The 24,443-nt window shown below is 39.7% G+C and overlaps 3 protein-coding genes across 3 annotated transcripts in view; 2 read left to right on the top strand and 1 right to left on the bottom strand.

The window, feature by feature from the left end:
- Positions 1–4,414: 4,414 nt before the first annotated feature.
- Positions 4,415–7,071, top strand: LOC146462172 (uncharacterized). The gene is made up of 2 exons (XM_085085817.1): positions 4,415–5,688; positions 6,993–7,071. The coding sequence occupies exons 1-2, from the start codon at positions 4,415–4,417 to the stop codon at positions 7,069–7,071; spliced, it is 1,353 nt and encodes a 450-aa protein (XP_084941943.1).
- Positions 7,072–20,355: 13,284 nt separating this feature from the next.
- Positions 20,356–24,443, top strand: part of LOC146462173 (uncharacterized) — a 10,388-nt gene continuing 6,300 nt past the window's right edge. Inside the window, exon 1 of the mRNA XM_085085829.1 lies at positions 20,356–20,849. Within this exon, the coding sequence (XP_084941955.1) occupies positions 20,498–20,849 (352 nt within the window). The 5' untranslated portion in view covers positions 20,356–20,497. The remainder of the gene's footprint in view (positions 20,850–24,443) is intronic.
- Positions 22,350–24,443, bottom strand: part of LOC146462174 (uncharacterized) — a 3,314-nt gene continuing 1,220 nt past the window's right edge. Inside the window, exon 2 of the mRNA XM_085085803.1 lies at positions 22,350–23,712. Coding sequence (XP_084941929.1) covers positions 23,544–23,712 — 169 coding nt within the window. The 3' untranslated portion in view covers positions 22,350–23,543. The remainder of the gene's footprint in view (positions 23,713–24,443) is intronic.

Raw genomic sequence — 24,443 nt, forward strand, 5'->3', positions numbered from 1 at the left:
GGATGAATGGCTGGTGCACTTAAATTAGCAATTTCTACCGAGCTGATTACAGTATTTTCATTCCTCATTTTGAAAAAGTGAATGATCATCACAGTTATTTACGCAACTTAAGCAGTTCGGCGAAAAGAAAGCCTAAAAAAAAAGTAATTCAGGCTTGAACAGGATTCGAACCCATGACCTCTGCGATGCAGGTGCAGTGCTCTGGTCATTGGGTGAATTCGTAATATGCCCGTTGAGGGGATGAGATGAATGTAAATATATGAAAACTCCATACACTTGAATTGCGTGAGAAAAATAAAACTATAAAATCTTAATAATCTACTGGCAGGTTTTCTGGAACGTGGACGCCCCACAATCTAAAGGGAGGTGCTCAACCAAATCATTTGGAACAACAAATTTATCAAAATAAATAAGATGTCAGTGTTCATCCGGAGCTGGCACCATGCTGGCATTCAGCAACTCTCTTCATTATTAGATGAGTCTGAAAACAACTTCCTCACTTTCAACAATTTCAAGCGCAAATTCAATGGAAAATGTAACTTTTTACAGTGCTACGGACTTTTGTCTGCAATACCTCACCAGTGGAAAGATCGCTTGATTAGTCATTGAGAAGTTGACCTGTAAAACGATTTATAACTCGTTATTAAGCACTGATTAAGTCTTAAAAATCTTCCGCCCCCCCACAGTTGACAAAAGGTTAACAGAGTGCGGTTACGACCTTAATCAGCGTCGCATAATATACTCTCTACCTTTTCGCACTACGAAAGAAATCAAATAAGCGATTTTTCAGTACAAGATTATCCACAATATACTTTGCACCAATAGCCATGAGAAGACTAACTCGGCTGGGTGTCCCTTTTGTATTTTACCGATCAAACAATTTTGTATTTGTTCGTCAGTTCCCCCGCAGGCCCAAGCTTTCTGGTCTGAATTTTTGGTTTGGTACAACTACCGTTGTAAGACGACAGCTACCCTACCAAAAAACAATATTATATATGGTCTCGTAGAAATTTTACTTCGTGTTTAACCCTCAACCATCTCGTTCTTCTTGGAAAATATTTTCTGTACAAATGTACAATTAATGAAGCTAGACTTCATTTCGCGGACTTCGGAGACTTGGTGCAGGAAAAAATTGATCTGGAGAGATATATAGCAGTAAAAGCCAAGAAATCTAGTGCGTTCTTTAAAAAATGGCAATTTTTCCTTTAATGCTACATAGCCTCGTTTAAGTAGCGCGTTGCGTTACCTCTTCTTCTATCTACGGTTAGCCTTACACTGCTGAATATCTTGTTTCTAGCTATAAACAGTATAATTGACTTCTGTTTTTTACGGTGGTTATTTCTCTCTTTCACCAAAGATAAGCAGAATTAAATTATGAAATTAGACAAAAAGACGGTTGAAATAAGTCATAAAAGTAAAAATGGAATTATCTATTCTAGTATAATGTATAATAATTCTTTGGATATGTCAGATTATACTTTGTTTATTAATTTTAATGAACAGAAGTAATGAGCATGTAAAAGTTTATATGTATTTTAAGTATTGTAGTAAACTGTGCTTAATGCGCCGTACTGTAACCGTAAGCAGTCCAGGTGTAGAGTTGTGAACTGTTGTAATTGTAACAGTAATGTGATTAATGTTAGTACTTGTAACATTGTAACATAACGCACAATAATAATAATAAAAAAAGAATTGCGGAAGAAAGAATGAATTAGTGAATGATCCTCGCAGTTATATACACAACTTTCATTCTTTTTAAAAATAATTTGCGTTGTAAGTTTATTTTTACTTTTATAAATTTTCTCAATCAAGGTTTGAAATTTAATTGACTTTGTTTTCCTTTTTATTTCTTATTCATATTTATTTATCATTATGTTATTTGTTTAATTTCATACAAGATTTTTATTTAAATCTCAAAAATAGCTTTAAAAAATAACTTTTAGCCCTGGCCCACCACAGACGTGCACTGCCGTTTCGTTTTGAAACATCTTTATTTATTTACAGTTTATTTATTTATTTATTAAGTTTTATTCAGCTCGATTAGCTTTTCAGTTATTCTGAGTAAATGTTACCTCCTTTGTATTAATATATTTATGTTGTAAATTAAGTTTAACTTTGTTAACTTTTTAATTTGGTAATAAAGCTTGTTGTTGTTGTTGTTGTTGTTGTTGTCTTTACCTTACAACTTAACTGTGTTACCTTTTATACTAAAGGAAGATGGTCTTAACCTTTCCTTTTAGTGTTATCTCCTGACCGCTGAGGGTAAAACAATGTTGGTTCGCGAACAGATAGAATTTTGACAGCTTTTCGAAGACGCGTACGAAAAATGCTGCCCTCTAAAACTAAAGTTTTATTTCTTAACTGATCACACTAGGGCGAAAATAAAACTTCTGCAAAGCAAACAAACAAACAAAGCAATATTGCAACACTTGTAACTTAGTCGTAAACAACCAATCATTGTCACGTATTTTAAATCTTCATTTGTAACGATCCTTTTATGTTTCTCACTTTCCTTTTTATTGTATTGCTTTTATGACCAGCTGTTTGGTTTTGTTAAGCACGTTCTTCTCGAATTCGACGAGCCTACAACTCACTGAGAGGTGACGAAGATGATAAATTAGAAGCGCGGTCACGTGGTATTCAACAACAGAAACTCCAAGTTGGCAAACAGGGGGGTAGCCACCTATTTTTTCCATTTAAGCCCACGTTGTACAGCTGAAGTCATATATATTAAAATTTGTCAACGTCCAACGTAGGAAAAGGTGTTCTTACTAGTTTTATCCCTGGCAGTCAACAATCTAATGCTTTAATTAATACAGATGCACAGCTGATTCCTTTTCCTTGTGGGATTTTGTTATTTTAAAAGGAAAATTTAAAATTAACAAAGACTGCCTGGCATGATCATGCGCATGGTTATTACGGACTAACCATCACTCAAATGCAAGCCTTCTTGGTTTGCTCGCACAGAAGTCGCTGATGGCTCTCCCAGAGGTCAATCGGCATCTCCCTGTATGCGTGCGTAGTAAGAGCTAGAGATGATAGTCGCTCTGTCAGCACAGTGGACCGCCCGTATGTTTTCACTCTTCTCATGGTGCTAAATGATCTCTCTGGTGTAGCAGTGGACACTGGCATGGTGAGGAGAATGGTAAGCACGGTGGCAACATTCGGATAGAGATCTTCACTTGTGCAGCTTAGTGTATCCTCCAGGTTGTTTGGTTTCTCCCCCTCGGCAAGCGCCCATTTCGCGACGCCTGATAATTGTTTGGACACCCTGCTTTGCCGCCCCATCATAACACTGTGCGCGCATGCGGTCAATATCCAGGCCATAGCCCTGCTGGGTCTCTAGAAACCTCTCGGCTAGCGCCTGTCCTGTGGTACTCTCAGCTTGTACAAACCCAAGGAACTCCTCCTGTACCTGCACCTTCTTGTTGTCCTCTCGTTCGTGCACAACACGAACGCAAACAGAGATTTCCTCTAGGTATATGCGAAATAACACGCTTTATTTAGTTCTCTTACTGAATGATCAATGGTCATCAATTGAAGTCATTGACAAGCATTTTGAATGATCAGCTTATGCCATTTCTACTTTCTTTCTAACAATTACAGGCGCACAGCTGTCAAAGCTGCTGTAAGGCGGAAATCAACAGTCAACTAAATTTTCGTGCGCAAAACTATTTCAAAGTTTTATAGTAACATTTCTATCCTTTGTTAACCTTTCAGCATTTTTTAATATATGATATATAAAGACATTATTTTATTATACAGAATGCCCCGTGTCTAGGTTTGGGTCGGGTATCTTTTTACGCGGGATGCCCTAAGGGGCATACCGTGTCTAAAAACGGGTCGATTTCTTTTTCTTCGTCGTAGCCACAAATCTGTACATTAATTACGCGGGATGCCCTGAGGGGCATACCGTGTCTTAAAACGGGTCGATTTCTTTTCTTTTCTTTTTTTTTTTTTCTTCGTCGTAGCTTCAAATCTGTACATTAATTTATTCATTAAACTCTCCCCTCTCCTACTTGGGAAATATTGTGCTGATTTTCTTTAACAAATGCACGCCAATTAAAATCCATTTTTGTCGCGTATATCGCGAGGGAGGGGACCCACTCATCCCCTGCCTGTGTGACGTCAACGCATCATTTGATATATTTATTAAAAACGGATTAAATTTGTGGCGCCATATTGTTAACATGTTGTGGACTCAAGTGTGTCGTTTTCAAACGGAAATTTCACCATTTTTTTGAAGCGGTAAATAGAAAGAATAACTTCTAAGAAGCACTCGACATCTTAAACGGTGGACATTGGAGAGTTCCTGGCGAAGGAATCGTGCTTTGTTTGACAGTCTTAGACCACAGGCCGACCACCCTCTGTTTGTGTGGTGTAATGACTGTTTGCATACTCATCGTCAGTCACAATGACTGACGATGAAATACTTCTTTTGTCAAGAGGTCTAACCTTTTGTCCGATCCCTAGACACATCGACTGGGCTCAAGTTAAAGCTGACATCAATGATTTTTCAAGACGTCTGCGATTGAAAGAGTATTTCTACAACGAAGAGTTGACACAAGAATTAACACCTAATCCATTCCGCCTTAAAAGTACTTGGTGTCCTCCGTCAGACCGTGATCGAATTCTCAACATTTATATCGACACCCTAGAAACAGACATTATGAACGCCAAACCAACACGCATCCGTGACAACTTAACCCGCAGAGAACGTCACGCCCTTAAAAAACTACAACGACGAAGGGACATCATCATCAAACCTGCTGATAAAGGATCTGGTAGTGTGGTGATGGACAGACAAGACTATTTAAACGAATGCTACAGACAATTAAACAATCAACAGTTCTACAAGAAAGTCAACGAAGATCCTACCGAAGGTATCAACAAAAGGGTACGTTTCTACCTCAAAAGGCTTCTTTCTGAGGGCATTATAGACAAAGAAACTCACACCCCTCAAGATCCTAAAGCTGGTCGTTTTTATATCCTACCTAAAATCCACAAAGCTGGAAATCCGGGTCGATCCATTGTCTCAGCAAATGGGCATCCTACTGAAAAGATATCGGAATTCGTTAGTTTCCATCTTAATCCTTTGGTGCAGTCACTCCCATCTTATGTAAAGAACACCACCCGCCTGTTAAACAAACTTAAAGATATCGACGCCCTCCCCAGCAATGCCATACTTGTTACCCTTGATGTGTCATCTCTATACACGAACATCCCTACTAACGAAGGAATCGACGCATGTAATATAGCTCTTGGCCAACGAACTGATAAATCCGTCCCTACGGAATCTCTCTGCGACCTTCTAAGAATGATTCTGACTATAAACAACTTTGTCTTCAACGACGAACATTTTATACAACAACATGGTACGGCCATGGGGACCAGAATGGCACCTGCTTACGCAAACCTGTTTATGGGGGAATTTGAGAGAAAAGCACTAAAGGACTACGCTGATCAACCGTTTCTCTGGCTCCGGTACATAGATGACATTCTGATGGTCTGGACACACGGAGAAGAAAAGCTAGACAACTTCATCACATACCTCAACAACATCCACCCTACTATTAAGTTCACTAGTGAACGATCTACAACTTCTATTCCTTTCCTGTACGTTAATATTCAACTCGAAAATGGAAAAATCGAAACCGATCTCTATTGCAAGCCTACAGACAAACACCAGTATTTACTCCACTCCTCAAGTCATCCTTATCATACAAAAAAAGCCATCCCTTACGGCCTAGCTCTCCGTTTACGTCGGATTTGCTCCAAAGACGAATTCTTCGAACATCGATCAGCAGAATTGCTCTCATATTTAACAAATAAAGACTATAAAGGCTATAAAGGCTGTAAAGACCGTTTTGTGAAAGAACAAATCTTTTTTTTTTATTTTTATTTTATTTTTTTTATATTTTATTATTATTTCAAACAAAACACTACTTACAAACAAAGTACATTACTTTTAACATTAGTTACAAATCGCTTACACTACAATACTCTTTTACTTTCACTTTTTTAACAGATGTAAGGGAAAAAAAAGAAAAGAGGCGAAAATTTCATTAAAGCAAAACAAAGAACAATGTATTACTGGTCATTGAAAAAAAAAAAAAAGTATATAAAAAACTTGAAAATGAGCATGAAATAAGACATGAATAAACAAGTGCGAAAAGGACAATTATTAAGTGTACTCTTATTTGATCTAGCTTGAGAAGGTCTGCGACGTTTTATTAGATTAGATTTGCAAAATAAGTAGCAAAAGGCACGCACCTTAACCGTATTTAGAATTGTCATATATCTTAAGTTAAAGGTGATCAAGGAGAGGTTTCCATTTTTCAGGAGGGTCGTTGGAACCGTTTTTCTCAATTTCATAGGTTTTCTTTAGAAAACGTAGAAATTGTGGAAAGTTGGGAATTTCGTTTTCCATTTTGCAAAGCCAAATGTGATATCTGCTCATCAAACAGCAAAAATTAATTTGGAGCTTAGCATCTGAGGTGTCAGGGCTAAGGCCTAAGGCAGTGATCATGTCAAGGTTTTCGTTCTGAATTAGTGAGCAAGCACGTAGCCAGTTGAATATACTTTTCCAAAAAAGAGAAGTTAACGTGCAATTCCAGAAAATATGAAGCAAAGTTTCGGTTTCTCCTCCACAGAAAGTGCAACGATCGTTATCTCTTGCTGAAATTTTAAATAGAAAGGAGTTTGTTGCAAGACGTCGATGGAGAAGTTTAAATTGGAAAATAATAATCTTGGTGCTTTTTGTGCACGTTCTTGCCAGTTGAAAAGTTTTTTTCCAATCAATTTCATCTTCTAGTTTACAATCGTTCTGCCATTTCGCTTGAGAACTTAGCGGCTTCTCACTCTTAAGTGCTACAAGGTTTCTATAAACTAAGTTGCTGGGTTTTTTCGTCACTAAGAATGATTAATTTGTTGAAAGGCTTGACATCTTCTTTTTCAATATTGATTATATTGTTTTTGAATCGTTCCCTCAGGGATTTCAGTGTTGAGATGATTCCGTTAAAAGCGAGAAAGCAGGGTTTAAGTGAATATTTGGTTTGGAACTCTTTATAGGAAAGGAATGTGGTTGGGTTTTTCTTAAGGTGCTCTATCGACAAAATTCCTTCCTTGAGCCATTGTCGAATAAAAGCAGGTTTGCGACCAATTCTAATAAGAGAATTATTCTAGAGAGGTTGCTCATTGTAATGTTGCAAGGAGAGTATATTGGCGGTATGATTAACCTCAGCCCAGATCTGCAATATCTCATTGATGAATGTATCGGAAGTTTGGAAAGAGCGCTTAGTATCTGTCTTGTCCAGGTTGCCTAGGAACACCGCCTCTCCACCATATCTACTGAGTTCCAAATCGAAGAAAAGTTTCCATTTTCCTAAATTTGTTTTATCGAGATATTTTTTGATCCAAATAGTTTTCAAGGATTTATTAAACGAGAAAAGATCAATCATTTTCAGGCCGCCGTTATTGTACTCATTGATCATAATATTTCTTTTAATCTTATCTGGTTTCCCATCCCAGAGGAAAAGATAGAAAGCATTGTTTATTTTTCTAATAGCTTGGTCATTTGTTTGGAGGGGAGAAGGATATGAACCAGCTGTGAAGCGATTAGACTTTTTAATATCGTGATTTTCCCGAGTAGGCTTAGTCTTCGGTATTGCCAGTTTCTTAGTAAATTCAGAACTTTTTCCGTTTTTTCTTGGAAATTCAAATTCGCAGTTTCTTCAGGGTCTATTGAAAGCCAAACTCCAAGTGCTTTGATTTTTATTTGCTGCCATTTAAAACCTTTCTCTGGACATAAAACCTCTGGACTTCTCGCCTTTGAACCTATCCATAACGCTTCAGTCTTTTTGCTATTGAGTTTAAGACCAGATATTTTACTAAATTTTCCAATAACATCGAGTGAACTTTCTAGTGCACTCTTTGTGCCATCGAGAATTAGAGTGGTATCATCTGCATATTGGCTTAATTTGATTTCTTTTTGGCCGACTGACACGCCTTTTATATTCGGGTCTCTTCGGATTGCGCTAGCTAAAACTTCTACCGAAAGAACAAATAAATATGGGGAGAGGGGGCAGCCTTGCCTTACGCCTCTTTCTATTTTAAAGCAGTCGCTCGTCCACCCGTTGTTTATTACGCAGCTTTCAATATCATTATAGAGAGTTTTAATCCATTTCTGGGTTGAAGGACCAAAGCCATAGTGTTGTGAGGTTTTTTCAATGAAAGGCCATTCTAGTGTGTCAAATGCTTTTTCAAAATCTAAAAGCAAAATCAGACCAGGAATGTTTTTGTTTGCGGTGTAATTTATGACACTGTCAATCAGTCGTATGTTTTCACCAATGAACCTTCCTTTAATAAATCCTGTTTGATCGTTATTGACAAGTTTCGGAAGAATTGACTGGATTCTGTTTGCAATTGACTTCGCAGCTATTTTATAGTCGCAATTTAGTAAAGATAAAGGTCGCCAATTTTTAAGGGTTTTTAGGTCTGCTTCTTTCTTTGGGATAAGTTTTATAATCCCTCGTCTCTGAGTAATTGCCAGGTGACCGTTCTCGTATGCGAAGTTAAGGGCAGCGATCAGAGCATCCGAAATATCATGCCAAAAAGTTTTGTAGAACTCCACCGGTAGCCCGTCTGTTCCGGGAGTTTTGCCGTTCACCATTTGCTTCAGGGACGAAAAGCATTCTTTCTCTGTTAGCAGTCCCTCGCACGAAAATTGTTCTTCCTGCGATAGGTGTACATTATTCTCTTTTGGAAAAAAGCGGTTGGCTATGTGTGGATCCTGCACGCCAGTTAACTGCGTCGAGTACAAATCTTTATAAAAGGAGAAGCATTCATGTAAGATTTTATTGTCCGTTGTAATTACGTCGCCATTATCTGTTTTGAGCTGGTTTATTGTTCCTTGTTTATAGTGTCGTTTCTCAAGATTGAGAAAATATTTGTTATTTTTCTCACCCTCATTGTACCATCGGCACTGTGATCTTAAAATGGCGCCTTTTGTTCGATATTCTAAAATGTTTTCTTGTTGCTCTTTTTTTGATTTTCAGCATATCTAAGACCTTTCCTCGTTGTAATTCACTAATGTTTTCACCCTCCAGTTCCCTTTCTAGTGAAGCTATATTCTTTTCAATTTCCTCTTCTTGATGGGTCCTTTCTTTTTTCCTTTGTCGTGCATAAATTAGTGATGTTTCTCTCACTTTTAATTTTATCATCTCCCATAGGAGAGAGGGACCAACAAAAGGATCATTCGCATATTCATCTTTTGTTTGTTGAATAATATCTTTAATTTTGCTAACATAATTGTCTTCGGACAGGAAAGATGTGTTTAATTTCCAGAGACCTGGGCCCCTGGGGTTAAAATTGGTTGTGATTTCCATAGTTACCATTGAATGATCGGTTTTATATCCAGGGACAATGTCTGCAGTGTTGATATTGCCCATTAAACTCTGGCTCGCTAGGAAAAAATCAAGCCTGCATTGAATATTAGGGTTCTTTTGACGCCAAGTGAATCTTTCTTCCTCTGGGTTTAGTGTTCTCCATATATCAATAACATCCCAGGTCTCGCAAATTTCTTTAACCTCTTTAAGAGAATTCTTATGTGTGGTGGGACGACCTCCTCTCTTATCCTTTTTAATATCCAGTACTAAATTAAAGTCTCCGCCTATAATTATCTCGTCGCATTGAAACTCGCGTAGATAAGTAGATATATCTCTGAAGAAATCAGGTTTGTCGTCATTTGGTGCGTAAAGGTTACAAAGAGTGATCATTTTACCGTTTGCTTTGATGTCGCAGATAATGAAGCGCCCATTAGGATCTGAGCGTGTTTTCATGATTTCTAAATCAAAATCGTTATTAAAAAGGATGCATGCGCCTGCTTTGTTGCTTGTGCAACAGCTGAAAAGGGCTTTATATCCCCATTCGGCGGTCCACAAATGAATATTGTTTTCCGTGCAATGTACTTCTTGTAGCATACATATCGAGAGCTTTTTGCTTCGATGCCAGTTGAAAATTTCTTTTCGTTTCAAAACCTCTCCAAGACCCCTTACGTTTAAAGAGCTAAGTTTTAAAGCTTCCATTTAGTGCACAAATTTTGAAGAAATGTAGTATAGATCAAGATGCGTGACCCGTGCGAGAGACCAAGAACTTAAAAAAGCGCACAATTCAATATGCAAAATATCATGCGGAATAAATTTTCGAGACCAGTGGCTAAAATAAAAAATCACAGTCACATATTAACACACACAAAACAAAATAGTTTTTGCAGTGAGGCTTGGCGTTTTAGCTAAGAAAATCGACAAAAGAACGCCTTAAACAGAGAAAAAAAGAAAAACAACAACAACAAAGACTTATAGCTTACTAAAGTGCAATAAAACTTCGCTTTTAGGATGCGCGGCGTCGGTGCCTGTTGTTTATAATCAGGACGTCGTCCGCATAAGCCGTTATTAAAACTGAATATTTTGAAAGAAAACACGGAGCAATATAATAAAGAAAATTTATGCACTTAAAATAAACAAGTGTTTTCCTAAGTCGGCTGACATTGACCGAAATAACAATGCTTATTACCGATTACTTTAGAGTTCTAAGGCTTTTCCTACTGGCCACAGCTTACCTCTAACGAAAAGTTTATCTGGTTGCGCCTTACTGAAGGCCGCGGGAATTTTATTTTCCTTCGCTTTCTTGAAAATGGGCATTTGCTTTTTCCTCCTCTGGACGATTTCGCGTGGTAGGTCTTGGTACATCTTGTAGTTGCTGTCTTTCAGACGCCTTCCCAGTGATAGAATCTTTTCGCAGTCTTTGAACCTCAAAAATCTGGCAAGGATAGGTCTTGGCTCATTCTCTTTCTTTTTTCCCAGTCGGTGAACTCTTTGGAATTCCACTGTCATCGCGTCCATGTAACCCAACTCGGTATCCATTAAGTTACGGAGGACCTGCTCGGCGTCCTCTTTATCGCTGCCATCTTCGAATTCGTTAATGTTTTCAAACTTAATGTTCTCCCGCCGGGAGTACGCCTCAAGGTACAGGTTCTTGGTTTCCAGCTCTTTTATTGTATTGTTTAGCGTCTGGTTCTCTGTCTCCAGGTTTAGAAGCTTCGCGTTAATGTTGTCGTACTGCTTATTGATGCCTTGGAGTTTTGTCTTGTACATTTCTTCGGCGAAATTCGTACTCTCTTTCAGGTCAGAGATATCTTTTGTAGCACCCGCTTGGAAACTTTCTAGAGCTTGGGTTCTCGTTTCTAGATTCAACAGAGTAGCTTCAAGATCTTTTACCGCCCGCTCGATGGTGTCGAGTTTCTCGAGCTTTTGAAGTATTTCTTGTAGCGTATCTTGAAACTTTTCCGCCATGCTTGGTGCCACTACGGTGGATTCGTCGATACCTCCGTCGTGATCTTCTTCGCTTCGGGGTTTCTTTGTATCTGGTGAATTGGTGGATGAATTGGAAGACCTATTTCTTCTCTTCTGTGTGAAAACCTCGGGTGATTCAGCCATAAAGTGTTCAGAAAACTAAAGGCTTAGGCGGACAGTTTGTCCACGCTGTCTACTCGGCTGCCTCGCGCATGCTCTCCCCTGTTTCTCCCCGAAACAAATCTTAAGAGCCAAACAGATACCCAGAAGTGAGACATTACAGGAACATAATCATGATATAGATAAATCCAACACCCCAGTCCCCTTCACGATCACTTATAACCCAGCACTACCTAATATTCAAGAAATACTTCACAGGAAACAACCATTCTCAACTCCCGGGTCAACTCCACAGATCAGTCGCCTTCAAAAAATATTCAAAGATAAACCATTCATCGCTTACCGTCGTTCACCAAACCTTCGCGACCTTTTGGTTCGACTGGCAAAAATAAAGAACACTAACACGACACCCAAGCTCACCTCTGGCACTTTCCGCTGCAACTCCACTCATGGATGTCTCACTTGCCCTTACATTGACAATGCAAGAACTTCGTACACTTTTAGCAACACCGGCGAAACAAGACAAATAAAACAACATATAACCTGCAATTCTACTAACCTTACATATATGATTGAATGTAAAAAATGTAAAAAAACAGTATTACTATATAGGGGAAACCAAACGCACGATCCGTGAAAGGTTCACAGAACACAGACAAGCGAAAAACAACCCACATCACGCCAACTCCACAGCAGCAGTCCCTACACACTTCAACTTACCAGGTCACTCTTCTGCGGACATGCGACTTATCCCTCTCGAACTACAACCCACCATCAATGCCTCCCGCCGTAAGGCACGCGAGGCTTTTCTAATTTATAGAGGAAAACGTTATCTCCAGAAGGCATTAACAGGAAAAACGAACGCCGAACCTTGATTATACACTTCTATATTTTTGTTATCTCATATTAACAAGTACGCTGTCTTCATGTCATGTATTAGCCAATCATTTTTTGCATGTATTTTTTCAAATTTTAATTTTAGGAGCCGTTACTATATTTTTGTTATCTCATATTTACAAGTACGCTGTCATCATATCATGCATTAGCCAATCATGTTTTTCCATGTATTTTTCAAACTTTAATTTAAGGAGCCGTTATTATATTTTCCTTCAGTATAGCTCTGGCCCTGAGGAAGACTAATTCTATTAGTCGAAATATTGGCCACTAATAAATCTGCCCTTTGCCGTAGTGCCAGCCTTGCATTCAGTTTTGTATTTTCACGTTCAAGTGACGCCTGACACGAGGTCTTTCACAAGAGAGATCCGGCAAAATTACCAGCAAGTTAAATTCCTGCGTTGTGTGGACCTCTGCATTCAAAAGTTGACTGTTTGCAATTTGAGACTATATTCTTGCGACACAATCGGTTGAAATTTTTTACTGAGTAGCGATATTTAAAGTCGCCTTTTAACCTTTATGTTAAAATAAAGTTTGAAGAAAATGTTGATTGAGTCACGCGTGGTGTTTTTTTGCCATTCCGAGCCGAAGAAACCATTTTTTGGCGCGTTTACTGTTTTACTCTAGTGTTGCCGGCCAAAGACCGGTAGTGAGAAAGGGAGTAAATGCAGGCAAGAAACCGCCGGCGACCGCTATGGGTCGTTACTTCAAACCGGAATTTTCGCAAAATTTGAAAAATTCTTACGGTTTTTTCAACGGCATCCGATTAAATGCATATTTTGCCATGTCGTGGCCGAGTTTGGGCTTCATGCGTCAAATTTCCTCCGAGAAAAGCGGAGCTAAAGTCCTCCAGGTCGGTTTCAAACTATGATATGTAGCAAAGTCATGGACAAAAGGAATTCTCAGCATGCAGTCTACTTTAAATCAGCCAATCAACGCTTCGCGACAGGCAGGGTTGATTGGGTATTTGAAGCGCAACGGTCACGAAGCGTTGATCACAGGCGGCCCAAGCTCATGTTACGAAATAAACGTGACTGGTAGCGATCAGTACCTGGCGTATTGTGTTACATTTGAATTTATATAGGTTTGTATGGGAAACCAACGGCTTTATTTAAAACCGTAGAAATTTGAACGATTTCTCAATAAAATTGACTTACCTTGACTCCTTGTTGTATTTTTTGTTGCTTGTCTGTTTTTAAAGTCGATTGGAAGCGATTTGGGGGAGTTATCGTTTCTGTTGACACTCCTGTCTTAGCAGTGGATGTCAACAGAAACGATAACTCCCCCAAATCGCTTCCAATCGACTTTAAAAACAGACAAGCAACAAAAAATACAACAAGGAGTCAAGGTAAGTCAATTTTATTGAGAAATCGTTCAAATTTCTACGGTTTTAAATAAAGCCGTTGGTTTCCCGTACAAACCTATATAAATTCAAATGTAACACAATACGCCCGGTACTGATCGCTACCAGTCACGTTTATTTCGTAACATGAGCTTGGGCCGCCTGTGCGTTGATTGGCAAGAATTTTTCAAATTTTTCGAAAATTTCGGTTTGAAGTAACGACCCATAGCAGTCGCCGGCGGTTTCTTGCCTGCATTTACTCCCTTTCTCACTACCGGCCTTCGGCCGGCAACACTGTAAAACAGTTTACGCGCCAAAAAAGGATTTCTACGGCTCAGCATGGCAAAAAAAACACCACGCGTGACTCAATCAACATTTTCTTCAAACTTTATTTCAACATAAAGGTTAAAAGGCGACTTTAAACATCGCTACTTTGTAAAAATTTCAACCGATGGTGTCGCGAGAATATAAAGTCTCAAATTGCAAACAGTCATTACACCACACAAACAGAGCGTGGTCCGCCTGTGCTAAGACCACAATGGGAGAATGAAAAGAGGTCATTGAGCAGCTTACGTTATCGTAATGGAATTACCGAAATTTCCGGTGAAACCCTATGTAACGTAACACAAGGGAAACAACGTAACGCGATCTTCGTTTTCATTAACAAAGATAGTTTTATAAATCTGCGAAGCATACAGTTGGAATAAATGCCTCTCGCGTAAATGCCAGTATAGGCATCTTGTTTATCCCTCTCCTGCCCAAGGGAAATTCCGAATTTTTTTAAGTCGCAAACTATGAACTGGGAGACCACATGTGATCCCTGTGTGATATACCATTTAAAAGGTATTTCCTGGGGTGTGCTATAAATCACACCAACAGAGATGGAGGAAGTCACATGTTAGAGTGAGAAAAGTCCAAAACGAAAGAAAAAAAACATTGAAAATTTTCCTATTTGTTGTACATCCTGGATACCCCCTAAACCATAGCTTAATGTACAGCTCTCACTGCATTGCTTGTTGTAAGATTTCAACGGGCCGTTCACGTACAAAGGAAAAAAATTCCAAAAGTTTGAGGGGTGGTAAATCAAGTCTCATATAGGAGGGGGGTATGATTTTATGCCTTCAATTTGTAGATCTCTCCAAGATCTTTTGGTTGTACAAATTTAACACAAATTGACCAAATACTGAGCTCATAATTGTGTCTTGTGCCATATGGCACTCTTGGGCGGGAAAGGGTTATTCATTAAACTCTCCCCTCTCCTACTCGGGATGCATTGTTCTGATTGTCTTCAACAAAAGCAGGCCAATCAAAATCCATTCTTGTCGCTCATATCGCGAGGGAGGGGACCCACTCACCCCTACCTGTGTGACGTCAAAGCATCATTTGATTTATTCATTAATCTCGTATTAGATTTGTGGCGCCATATTGTTAACATGTTGTAGACTCAAGTGTGCTGTTTTAAAACGGAAAATAGACAATTTTGAAGCGGTAAACCGAAAGAATAACTTCTAAGAAGCACTCGACCATTGAAACGGTGAAAATTGGAGGGTTCCTGGCTTAGGAATCGTGCATTGTTCGACAGTTCTAGAACACGAAGGGACTTGAGAAGAGGTCATTGATACGCTTACGTTATCGTAATGGAATTTCCGATATTTCCGGTTGGACCCTTAGGTAGCGTAACACAAGAGAAACAACGTGACGCGATCTTCGTGACTCAAACTATTCCATTATCAAGGATAGTTTTATAAATCTGCGAAGCATACAGTTGGAATAAATGAATCAGCCACAGCATCACGTGTAAATACCAGTATAGCGGGCATCTTTTTTTTTTCTTCCTCGTAGTCACAAATCGACACATTAATTTATGCATTAAAATATGTCCTCCCCTGGTGGGGATGTATTGTTTTGATTGTCTTCAACAGAAGCGGCCCAATCAAAATCTATTATTTAGGCACATATCACGAGAGAGGGGACCCACTCATCCCTTCCTATGTGACGCCAAATCATCATTTGATTTATTCATTAAACCTATATTAAATTCTGCCCTCTCCCAGAAGGGATCTATTGTTCTGATTGTCTTCAACGAAAACGGCCCAATCAAAATCCGTTATCGGTGCGTATATCACGAGGGAGGGGACCCACTCATCTCTACCTGTGTGACGTCAAAGCAAATCATTTCAGAAGACTGTTTTCGTTCAATGGCGGCCACATGTCCCGCCACATGTATGAATTTAAGTCTCTGAGCTGTCGTTTTGAGGAAGAAAGCAAACGTTTTTCAAGCGGTAAATCGAAATAACAAGATGCCTGCTATACTGGCATTACGCGAGATGCTGGGGCTGATTCATTTATTCCAACTGTATGCTTCGCCGATTTATAAAACTATCCTTGCTAATGGAATAGTTTGAGTCACGACGATCGCGTTACGTTGTTTTCCGTGTGTTACGCGACTCAGACTATCAGCGGAAATTTGTGGAATTCCATTACGATAACGTAAGCTTCTCAATGACCTCTTTTCAGTCTCGCGTCGTGGTCTAAGACTGTCAAACAAAGCACGATTCCTTCACTAAGAACTCACCAATTTCCACCGTTTTACGTGTCGGGTACTTCTTAGAAGTTATTCTTTCGATTTACGGCTTCAAAATGGTGAAATTTCCCTTTGAAAACGGCACACTTGAGTCCAGAACATGTTAAAACAATATGGCGCGACTTAATCCGTCTTTAATAAATATATCAAATGATGCATTGACGTCACACAGGTAGGGGTGAGTGGGTCCCCTCCCTCGCAATATAAGCGACAAGAATGGATTTTGATTGGCCTGCTTTTGTTGAAGACAATCAAAACAATACATCCCGAGTAGGAGAGGGGAGAGTTTAATGAATAAATTAATGTACCGATTTGTGTATACGACGAAGAAAAAAAACAAGATGCCTGCTACACTGGCATTACGCGTGATGCTGGGGCTGATTCATTTATTCCAACTGTATGCTTCGCCGATTTATAAAACTATCCTTGCTAATGGAATAGTTTGAGTCACGACGATCGCGTTACGTTGTTTTCCGTGTGTTACGCGACTCAGACTATCAGCGGAAATTTGTCAAATTCCATTACGATAACGTAAGCTTCTCAATGACCTCTTTTCAGTCTCGCGTCGTGGTCTAAGACTGTCAAACAAAGCACGATTCCTTCACTAAGAACTCACCAATTTCCACCGTTTTACGTGTCGGGTGCTTCTTAGAAGTTATTCTTTCGATTTACGGCTTCAAAATGGTGAAATTTCCCTTTGAAAACGGCACACTTGAGTCCAGAACATGTTAAAACAATATGGCGCGACTTAATCCGTCTTTAATAAATATATCAAATGATGCATTGACGTCACACAGGTAGGGGTGAGTGGGTCCCCTCCCTCGCAATATAAGCGACAAGAATGGATTTTGATTGGCCTGCTTTTGTTGAAGACAATCAAAACAATACATCCCGAGTAGGAGAGGGGAGAGTTTAATGAATAAATTAATGTACCGATTTGTGTATACGACGAAGAAAAAAAACAAGATGCCTGCTACACTGGCATTACGCGTGATGCTGGGGCTGATTCATTTATTCCAACTGTATGCTTCGCCGATTTATAAAACTATCCTTGCTAATGGAATAGTTTGAGTCACGACGATCGCGTTACGTTGTTTTCCGTGTGTTACGCGACTCAGACTATCAGCGGAAATTTGTCAAATTCCATTACGATAACGTAAGCTTCTCAATGACCTCTTTTCAGTCTCGCGTCGTGGTCTAAGACTGTCAAACAAAGCACGATTCCTTCACTAAGAACTCACCAATTTCCACCGTTTTACGTGTCGGGTGCTTCTTAGAAGTTATTCTTTCGATTTGCCGCTTCAAAATGGTGAAATTTCCCTTTGAAAACGGCACACTTGAGTCCAGAACATGTTAAAACAATATGGCGCGACTTAATCCGTCTTTAATAAATATATCAAATGATGCATTGACGTCACACAGGTAGGGGTGAGTGGGTCCCCTCCCTCGCAATATAAGCGACAAGAATGGATTTTGATTGGCCTGCTTTTGTTGAAGACAATCAGAACAATACATCCCGAGTAGGAGAGGGGAGAGTTTAATGAATAAACAAGATGCCTGTTACACTGGCATTACGCGTGATGCTGGGGCTGATTCATTTATTCCAACTGTATGCTTTGCCGTTTGATAAGACTATCCTTGCTAGTGGAATAGTTTAAGTCACGACGATCGCGTTACGTTGTTTCCCTTGTGACTCAGACTATCACCGGAAATTTTAGCCTCCCACGCAGACGTTCTTAGGGCAGGAACGCGTGACGAACCCCCAAGAACGTCTGCGTGGGAGGCTACGGAAAATTTGTGAAATTCCATTATGATAACGTAAGCTTCTCAATGACCTCTTTTCAGTCTCGCGTCGTGGTCTAAGACTGTCAAACAAAGCACGATTCCTTCGCCAGAAACTCACTAATTTCCACCGTTTTACGTGTCGGGTGCTTCTTAGAAGTTATTCTTTCGATTTACCGCTTCAAAATGGTGAAATTTCCGTTTGAAAACGGCACACTTGAGTCCAGAACATGTTAAAACAATATGGCGCGACTATTTAATCCGTCATTAATAAATATATCAAATGATGCATTGACGTCACACAGGTAGGGGTGAGTGGGTCCCCTCCCTCACGATATAAGCGACAAGAATGGATTTTGATTGGCCTGCCTTTGTTGAAGACAATCAGAACAATACATCCCGAGTAGGAGAGGAGAGAGTTTAATGAATAAATTAATGTACCGATTTGTAGCTACTACGAAGAAAAAAAAAAAACAAGATGCCTGCTATACTGGCATTACGCGAGATGCTGGGGCTGATTCATTTATTCCAACTGTATGCTTCGCCGATTGATAAAACTATCCTTGCTAATGGAATAGTTTGAGTCACGACGATCGCGTTACGTTGTTTTCCGTGTGTTACGCGACTCAGACTATCAGCGGAAATTTGTCAAATTCCATTACGATAACGTAAGCTTCTCAATGACCTCTTTTCAGTCTCGCGTCGTGGTCTAAGACTGTCAAACAAAGCACGATTCCTTCACTAAGAACTCACCAATTTCCATCGTTTTACGTGTCGGGTGCTTCTTAGAAGTTATTCTTTCGATTTGCCGCTTCAAAATGGTGAAATTTCCCTTTGAAAACGGCACACTTGAGTCCAGAACATGTTAAAACAATATGGCGCGACTTAATCCGTCTTTAATAAATATATCAAATGATGCATTGACGTCACACAGGTAGGGGTGAGTGGGTCCCCTCCCTCACGATATAAGCGACAAGAATGGATTTTGATTGGCCTGCTTTTGTTGAAGACAATCAAAACAATACATCCCGAGTAGGAGAGGGGAGAGTTTAATGAATAAATTAATGTACCGATTTGTGTATACGACGAAGAAAAAAAAAAAGAAATCGACCCGTTTTAAGACACGGTATGCCCCCTCAGGGCATCCCGCGTAAAAAAGAAATCGACCCGTTTTAAGACACGGTATGCCCCTTCAGGGCATCCCGCGTAATTAATGTACCGATTTGTGTATACGACGAAGAAAAAAAAAAAAAAGAAATCGACCCGTTTTTAGACACGGTATGCCCCTTCAGGGCATCCCGCGTAAAAAGAAATCGACCCGTTTTAAGACACGGTATGCCCCCTCAGGGCATCCCGCGTAATAACTTCTAAGTAGTACACGATAGTTTAAACGGTGGAAATTGGGAGAGTTCACAGCGAAGAAACTACGCTTTTACAAACAGATCTGACAGATCGAATAATTCAAGGCGGAGGAAACCAGACCAGTTCAAGCGGGGGCTATGACGTTATCGCAGAGTTATTTCCGGTATGATTCCCAGTAACACAAGTCTCTCTGAATAAAACCATTCGATTATTTCAATTGCGAAGGGAGGATAGTTTTTAAAATCTGCGAAGCATACAATGGCGAATAAATTGGGCGCCATCAAGCATTCCGTGAAAATGCCATCAGAGGGGGATCTTGTTTTTCAAAGTATTAGAACGTTGATATAGCGGGTATTCGCTATTGAATACTGAGTAAGCAAAAGAAAATACGGCCTTTCGGCTGTTAAAAAAAAACTAATTACGCAAATTCTTATTAAGCTCGTGGCAAAGAAAACGTCCTACGACAGGAGTCGGGTCCAAACTCGTGACATACAGCTGTTTTGACAAAGGTTGTCTAAAAAAGCGTAAAAGCGTACGCAACAATGCCGAAAGGTAGTCTGGAAAATACCCAATAAATTTCAATAAAGTTCAGAATCCAAAATGCCTCGACCGTACAGCGAACACTTGATATGGCGGGCAATATGGATTCTGAGCTTTTATTGAAATTGATTGGGTATTTCCCAGACTACCTTCCGGCATTGTCGCGTACGCTCTCAAGCTCTTTTTGGACAACCTTTGTCGAAACAGCTTAATCTCGTACCCTGATCTCAGTTGGTTCGGGAATGGCTGACCGTGGGAGATCTGGGTACGAGATTAGAAACAGCTGTACCTCTGCAAGCGTTTCCTCTCTCTCCTTTCCCCTCCCCCCTCCTCCGTTTCTTTCGCTCTCGTCCCAATATCCGCGCGGTCAAAAAGCGAAAAACGCCCAAAGCGGGCAGACTACGAATGTGTGGTTGATAGCCTAGCCGTGCAGTTTCAGTGGCTGTTACCCACTGGAAAACCAGGTGACGATATTGAGATTGAGACTGATGGCCTCATAGCCTGAAACCTACGTCTTACAAAATGGGTCTTTCAAGTTGGATTCGTGATCTCGGTGTTCCATGGAAAGTTTCGGTGTGTATTCTTGGTGGTGTTGCCGTGGTCACAAGTGCTTATGGGCTGTACATATTTTACGTTCACCATACAGAACAGTCAAAAGACAATGACGAAACTTTTCACGATGAAACAGCTATGGAAACATTGGAAAAGAAGGTTTTGGTCTTGGGATTAGAAAGCGCGGGGAAGAGTACATTCCTTGCAGCACTGGCAAAGCAGGATACCGTAGTTACATTGCAACGAGAAGCCACTACACCGACGGAAGGTTTTCATGTTGTTTGCATTTCAACTGAAGGAGTCAACCTGAATATTTGGGAAAGTAAGTAACTTAAGCTCAAGACTTAAAAAATGGTGCATCTTGGAGTACGAGACATCATGATGAGATCACAATTATAATTTATATCTGAAGTATATAACCCCTATGCTTATATGTATGCATATGCTTCTACCGTTTATACAAGTTAAATATATATCGGCAAGACCGGCAAGATTTCCGCACAGCCCCATGCTTGTTCTTTGTATAGGTGGCTTGCATTGCCGCCATGTTGGTGTTCAAAACAAAAGAACAGTTGTTCACATAGTTTGCTTAAAATTTGAAGTTAACTCCAAGAGGAGAGAAGTATTATCGTTCTTGTACACCAACATGGCCGCCATGATGCCATATGCAAACCATCAAAATATGACAGCTCTTGGTATTGGGGGTAACCATGCATTTTCAGAGATATAAATAAAGCTTCATTGCTTTGCGTTTTACTGCATTTTTGGATTATTGTTGCTTAATTATCTCTGAAAAATGTGTGGCTTCTCCCAAGTTTCTTTGGATTCCAATAGGCCTCGCTAAGATCTGCTTTTCCCGCATAGTCATAAACCGTGCAAAAATGCTTCAATTTTAGTAGAGGGTCCCCAATAGGGTTCTTCAGTCCCGCCATCCCGGACAAAATTTTCCCTCAATCCCGTAATCCCGACTGCTGTTTTAGCCCAATCCCATTCCCGGTCAGCTCATAATTTTTTTGAAGCCCCTTACCTAGACGAAAAAAGGCATTTTCAGTTGGATGTAAATTCCACTGCAAATCTGAGGACTGATCTTTGTACTTGTCTTTGGTCACGCGAAAAATTAGCTCTAAGATTATTTCTTTTATTTCTTTCCACCATAACGACATCGTTCATTTAAGACGTTTGAAAAGTTTCCCGCGAAAAGACGTCAGTCAATAAGTTGTTAGTAATTTATTTTTATGCTTGTTCTTTTTCCTTTTTTATTTCTTTTTTCTCTCAATTGAATGGTGAGGGCTGCCTTTCTTATCATGTTGATCCTTGGAAAACTTTTCAGTCATCAAAGTCTGAAGAGCATTGCTACTTACATACCACAACATGGGACTGCAGCAGATATTTGAAAAGGTGATAGGCAAAACATGACTTCCGCTGGTTGCTTAATGTACCATAGACTTCTGGATTAAGTAAGTGCTTTCCTGAGTACGTTTCTGAGAGATTTTCCTTTTCAATCAAAATGTGGTGAGATCTCTCTGTTGACCTTTTGATTTTGATCATGAAGGAAACTACTCAAATTTACGGAATGTGTAGTTCCAGAAAATATCCATACCCCCACCACGGAGGGAATTTCACATAGGACCCCCCCACCCCCCAGGATTTTCCATTTTCGAGGTATTTTTTTAACCCCCCCACCCCTTCGGAAATTCCTCAAATACAGGGTACACCCCCTGTGGTCATTGACATCAAACTTTACCATTAGCTTCGCCAAAGATTTTAAATCTAAATTGTTGGAATAAGTCCGGCAATGCAAAAATGTGTTTTTATTTAATTTGTATGAAGGTAGATCCTGGACAAAATGTTCGACTCGTCGTTTCGTTATGGCGTTTCATCGTTTCCGCACGTCGATACTTCTAGTCGAGTCGTTGTTTTCCGAGTTCGACGCGGCGATTTGCCAGTTCGACTCGGCGTGCTAGGAAGTCGACTCATCGCTTCGTGAGTTCGTCTCGTCATCTTGTCAGTTCGACTCGTCGTTTTACGAGTTCGACTCATCACGAACCACATCGGTTCGTCGTTGTTTGTCGTTTTGCCGTTTCGTCGTCTCGTTATTGCGTTTCATCGTTTCGTTATGTCGTTTCGTCGTTTCGACTCGTCCACTCCGAGAGGCTATAATTCGATGTACATTACATGAATTATTACTTGATTCTATGCACTTATACATGACGTATTTATCCATAATTTGCTCTCTGCCGACTGGAAATGGATTCTTTAAAGAGATACTTATGCCGCAGCATAGAATTCGTCTTGAATTGAGTGAATGATCGTTTTCATGAAAGTGAGAATGGAATTGGGTATCTGGTAACACACCTTGACAGAGTTTTGTATATTCTAGCACATGCATCTTCGTTATTTACAGGGCGTATCTAATCGATATTTTCGATACTCAATAGAAATCGATCGTAATCGATAATAATCAATCGAATAATATCGAAAATCGATATATATCGATCGCTCGTTTTCTTGTGATTATCGATTTTGATCGATTTTTGTAATTAGCTATCGATTTTATCGATTTGTTCGAAAATAGACGAAGATCGTGTCGATTTACTTTCGTCAAGTGTTTATTTCTAGCGCCTAGTTGATCCTCGCCAGAACGAATCCCCAGCTCACTCGAACTAATAAACAGCAGTCCATATAAATTCAATTAACATCCTCTTAACATTTCATTGAAGTTTGACTATCGGAGTTTACGATTACGAGGTAAGAAAGTTTTCACGTCCGCCTAAGGAGCAGCTTTCACCCTTTTTGTTTACGCATGTTTTTTACTACCGATTTTCATCGATGTGATAAGAAAGTTTGTGATTATTGATTTCGATCGATTAAATCAACTAATTAATCGACAAATATCGAGTATTATCGAGTAATATCGATTAATCGATTAGATTTTCGATGATCGATTTCGATCGATTAGATACGCCCTGTTATTTAACATCCCCCTTCAGCTGAAATGTTTGTTGCAAGGAGCTCATCAAATGTTTGTTGTTCTTGGTGGTGATGATAACTCATTACACAACCGTCTCATGCTGTCTCGAATACGATCCCATTGAACATTATGACCTCTTCCACGAAGGTGTCCACGCATGTTCCCAATTACCCACATCTGGGAAAGGTCGTCAGAACTTCTGAGCTTTTGAACACTGAAATTGATAGGCAAGGCTTTTAATAGGAACTGACACCAACTAAGAGCCTCACCCCTTCCCCTTTCAAAAATCGATTATCAATCTACCATTGTGTTGACAACATAATTTGTTATAGAGCACACTGTATTACAATGAAGCTGAATCATTCCTTATTCACTTACATGGAAAATCCTCAACAAGTGTATTGTCCTTTTTTACGCACTTATCATGGAGCATCAGGCTATATTCATTTTATTCAACAGCCTTGCATACACATGTATTTGCAATGATACAAATGGGATGATATGTTCTTACCCATATTAACAGTATTAAGTGGCCAGAAACTTTTCAATAATGTAGTGTTTTGGCAACAGCTGTGAAGGAGATGTTAATCTGTGAGCTACAGCTACTGTTTTGCTATTCAGTGATTTTTTTGTTCCACAACTTGTGCTAATATCTAGCCAGCCCCTGTAAAGCAGTCCACCCCTGTTAAGTGGCCTCTTGGCATTTACCTAAGGGACTGCTGCTTAATTAATGGAACGAAAGTTCAACAGATTTCTTTCTGTTATAGGACTGGTTTACTTTGCCTAGGTGACCCTTGCATAGTATTCTCACTGTCTGTAAAACATACATGTAGCATCACATTCTTTCATTGAAAATCTGCACTACATTTCTATGGAGTAAAAACACAGAGTCATCGGTTTGACTCCCAATAGCTACAGTACGGGAGAAACTTAAAGATATTTTCT

This window comes from Pavona decussata, unplaced genomic scaffold (genome assembly GCF_977016875.1).
Source record: "Pavona decussata unplaced genomic scaffold, jaPavDecu1.1 SCAFFOLD_190, whole genome shotgun sequence".
Taxonomy (NCBI): Eukaryota; Metazoa; Cnidaria; class Anthozoa; order Scleractinia; family Agariciidae; genus Pavona; species Pavona decussata.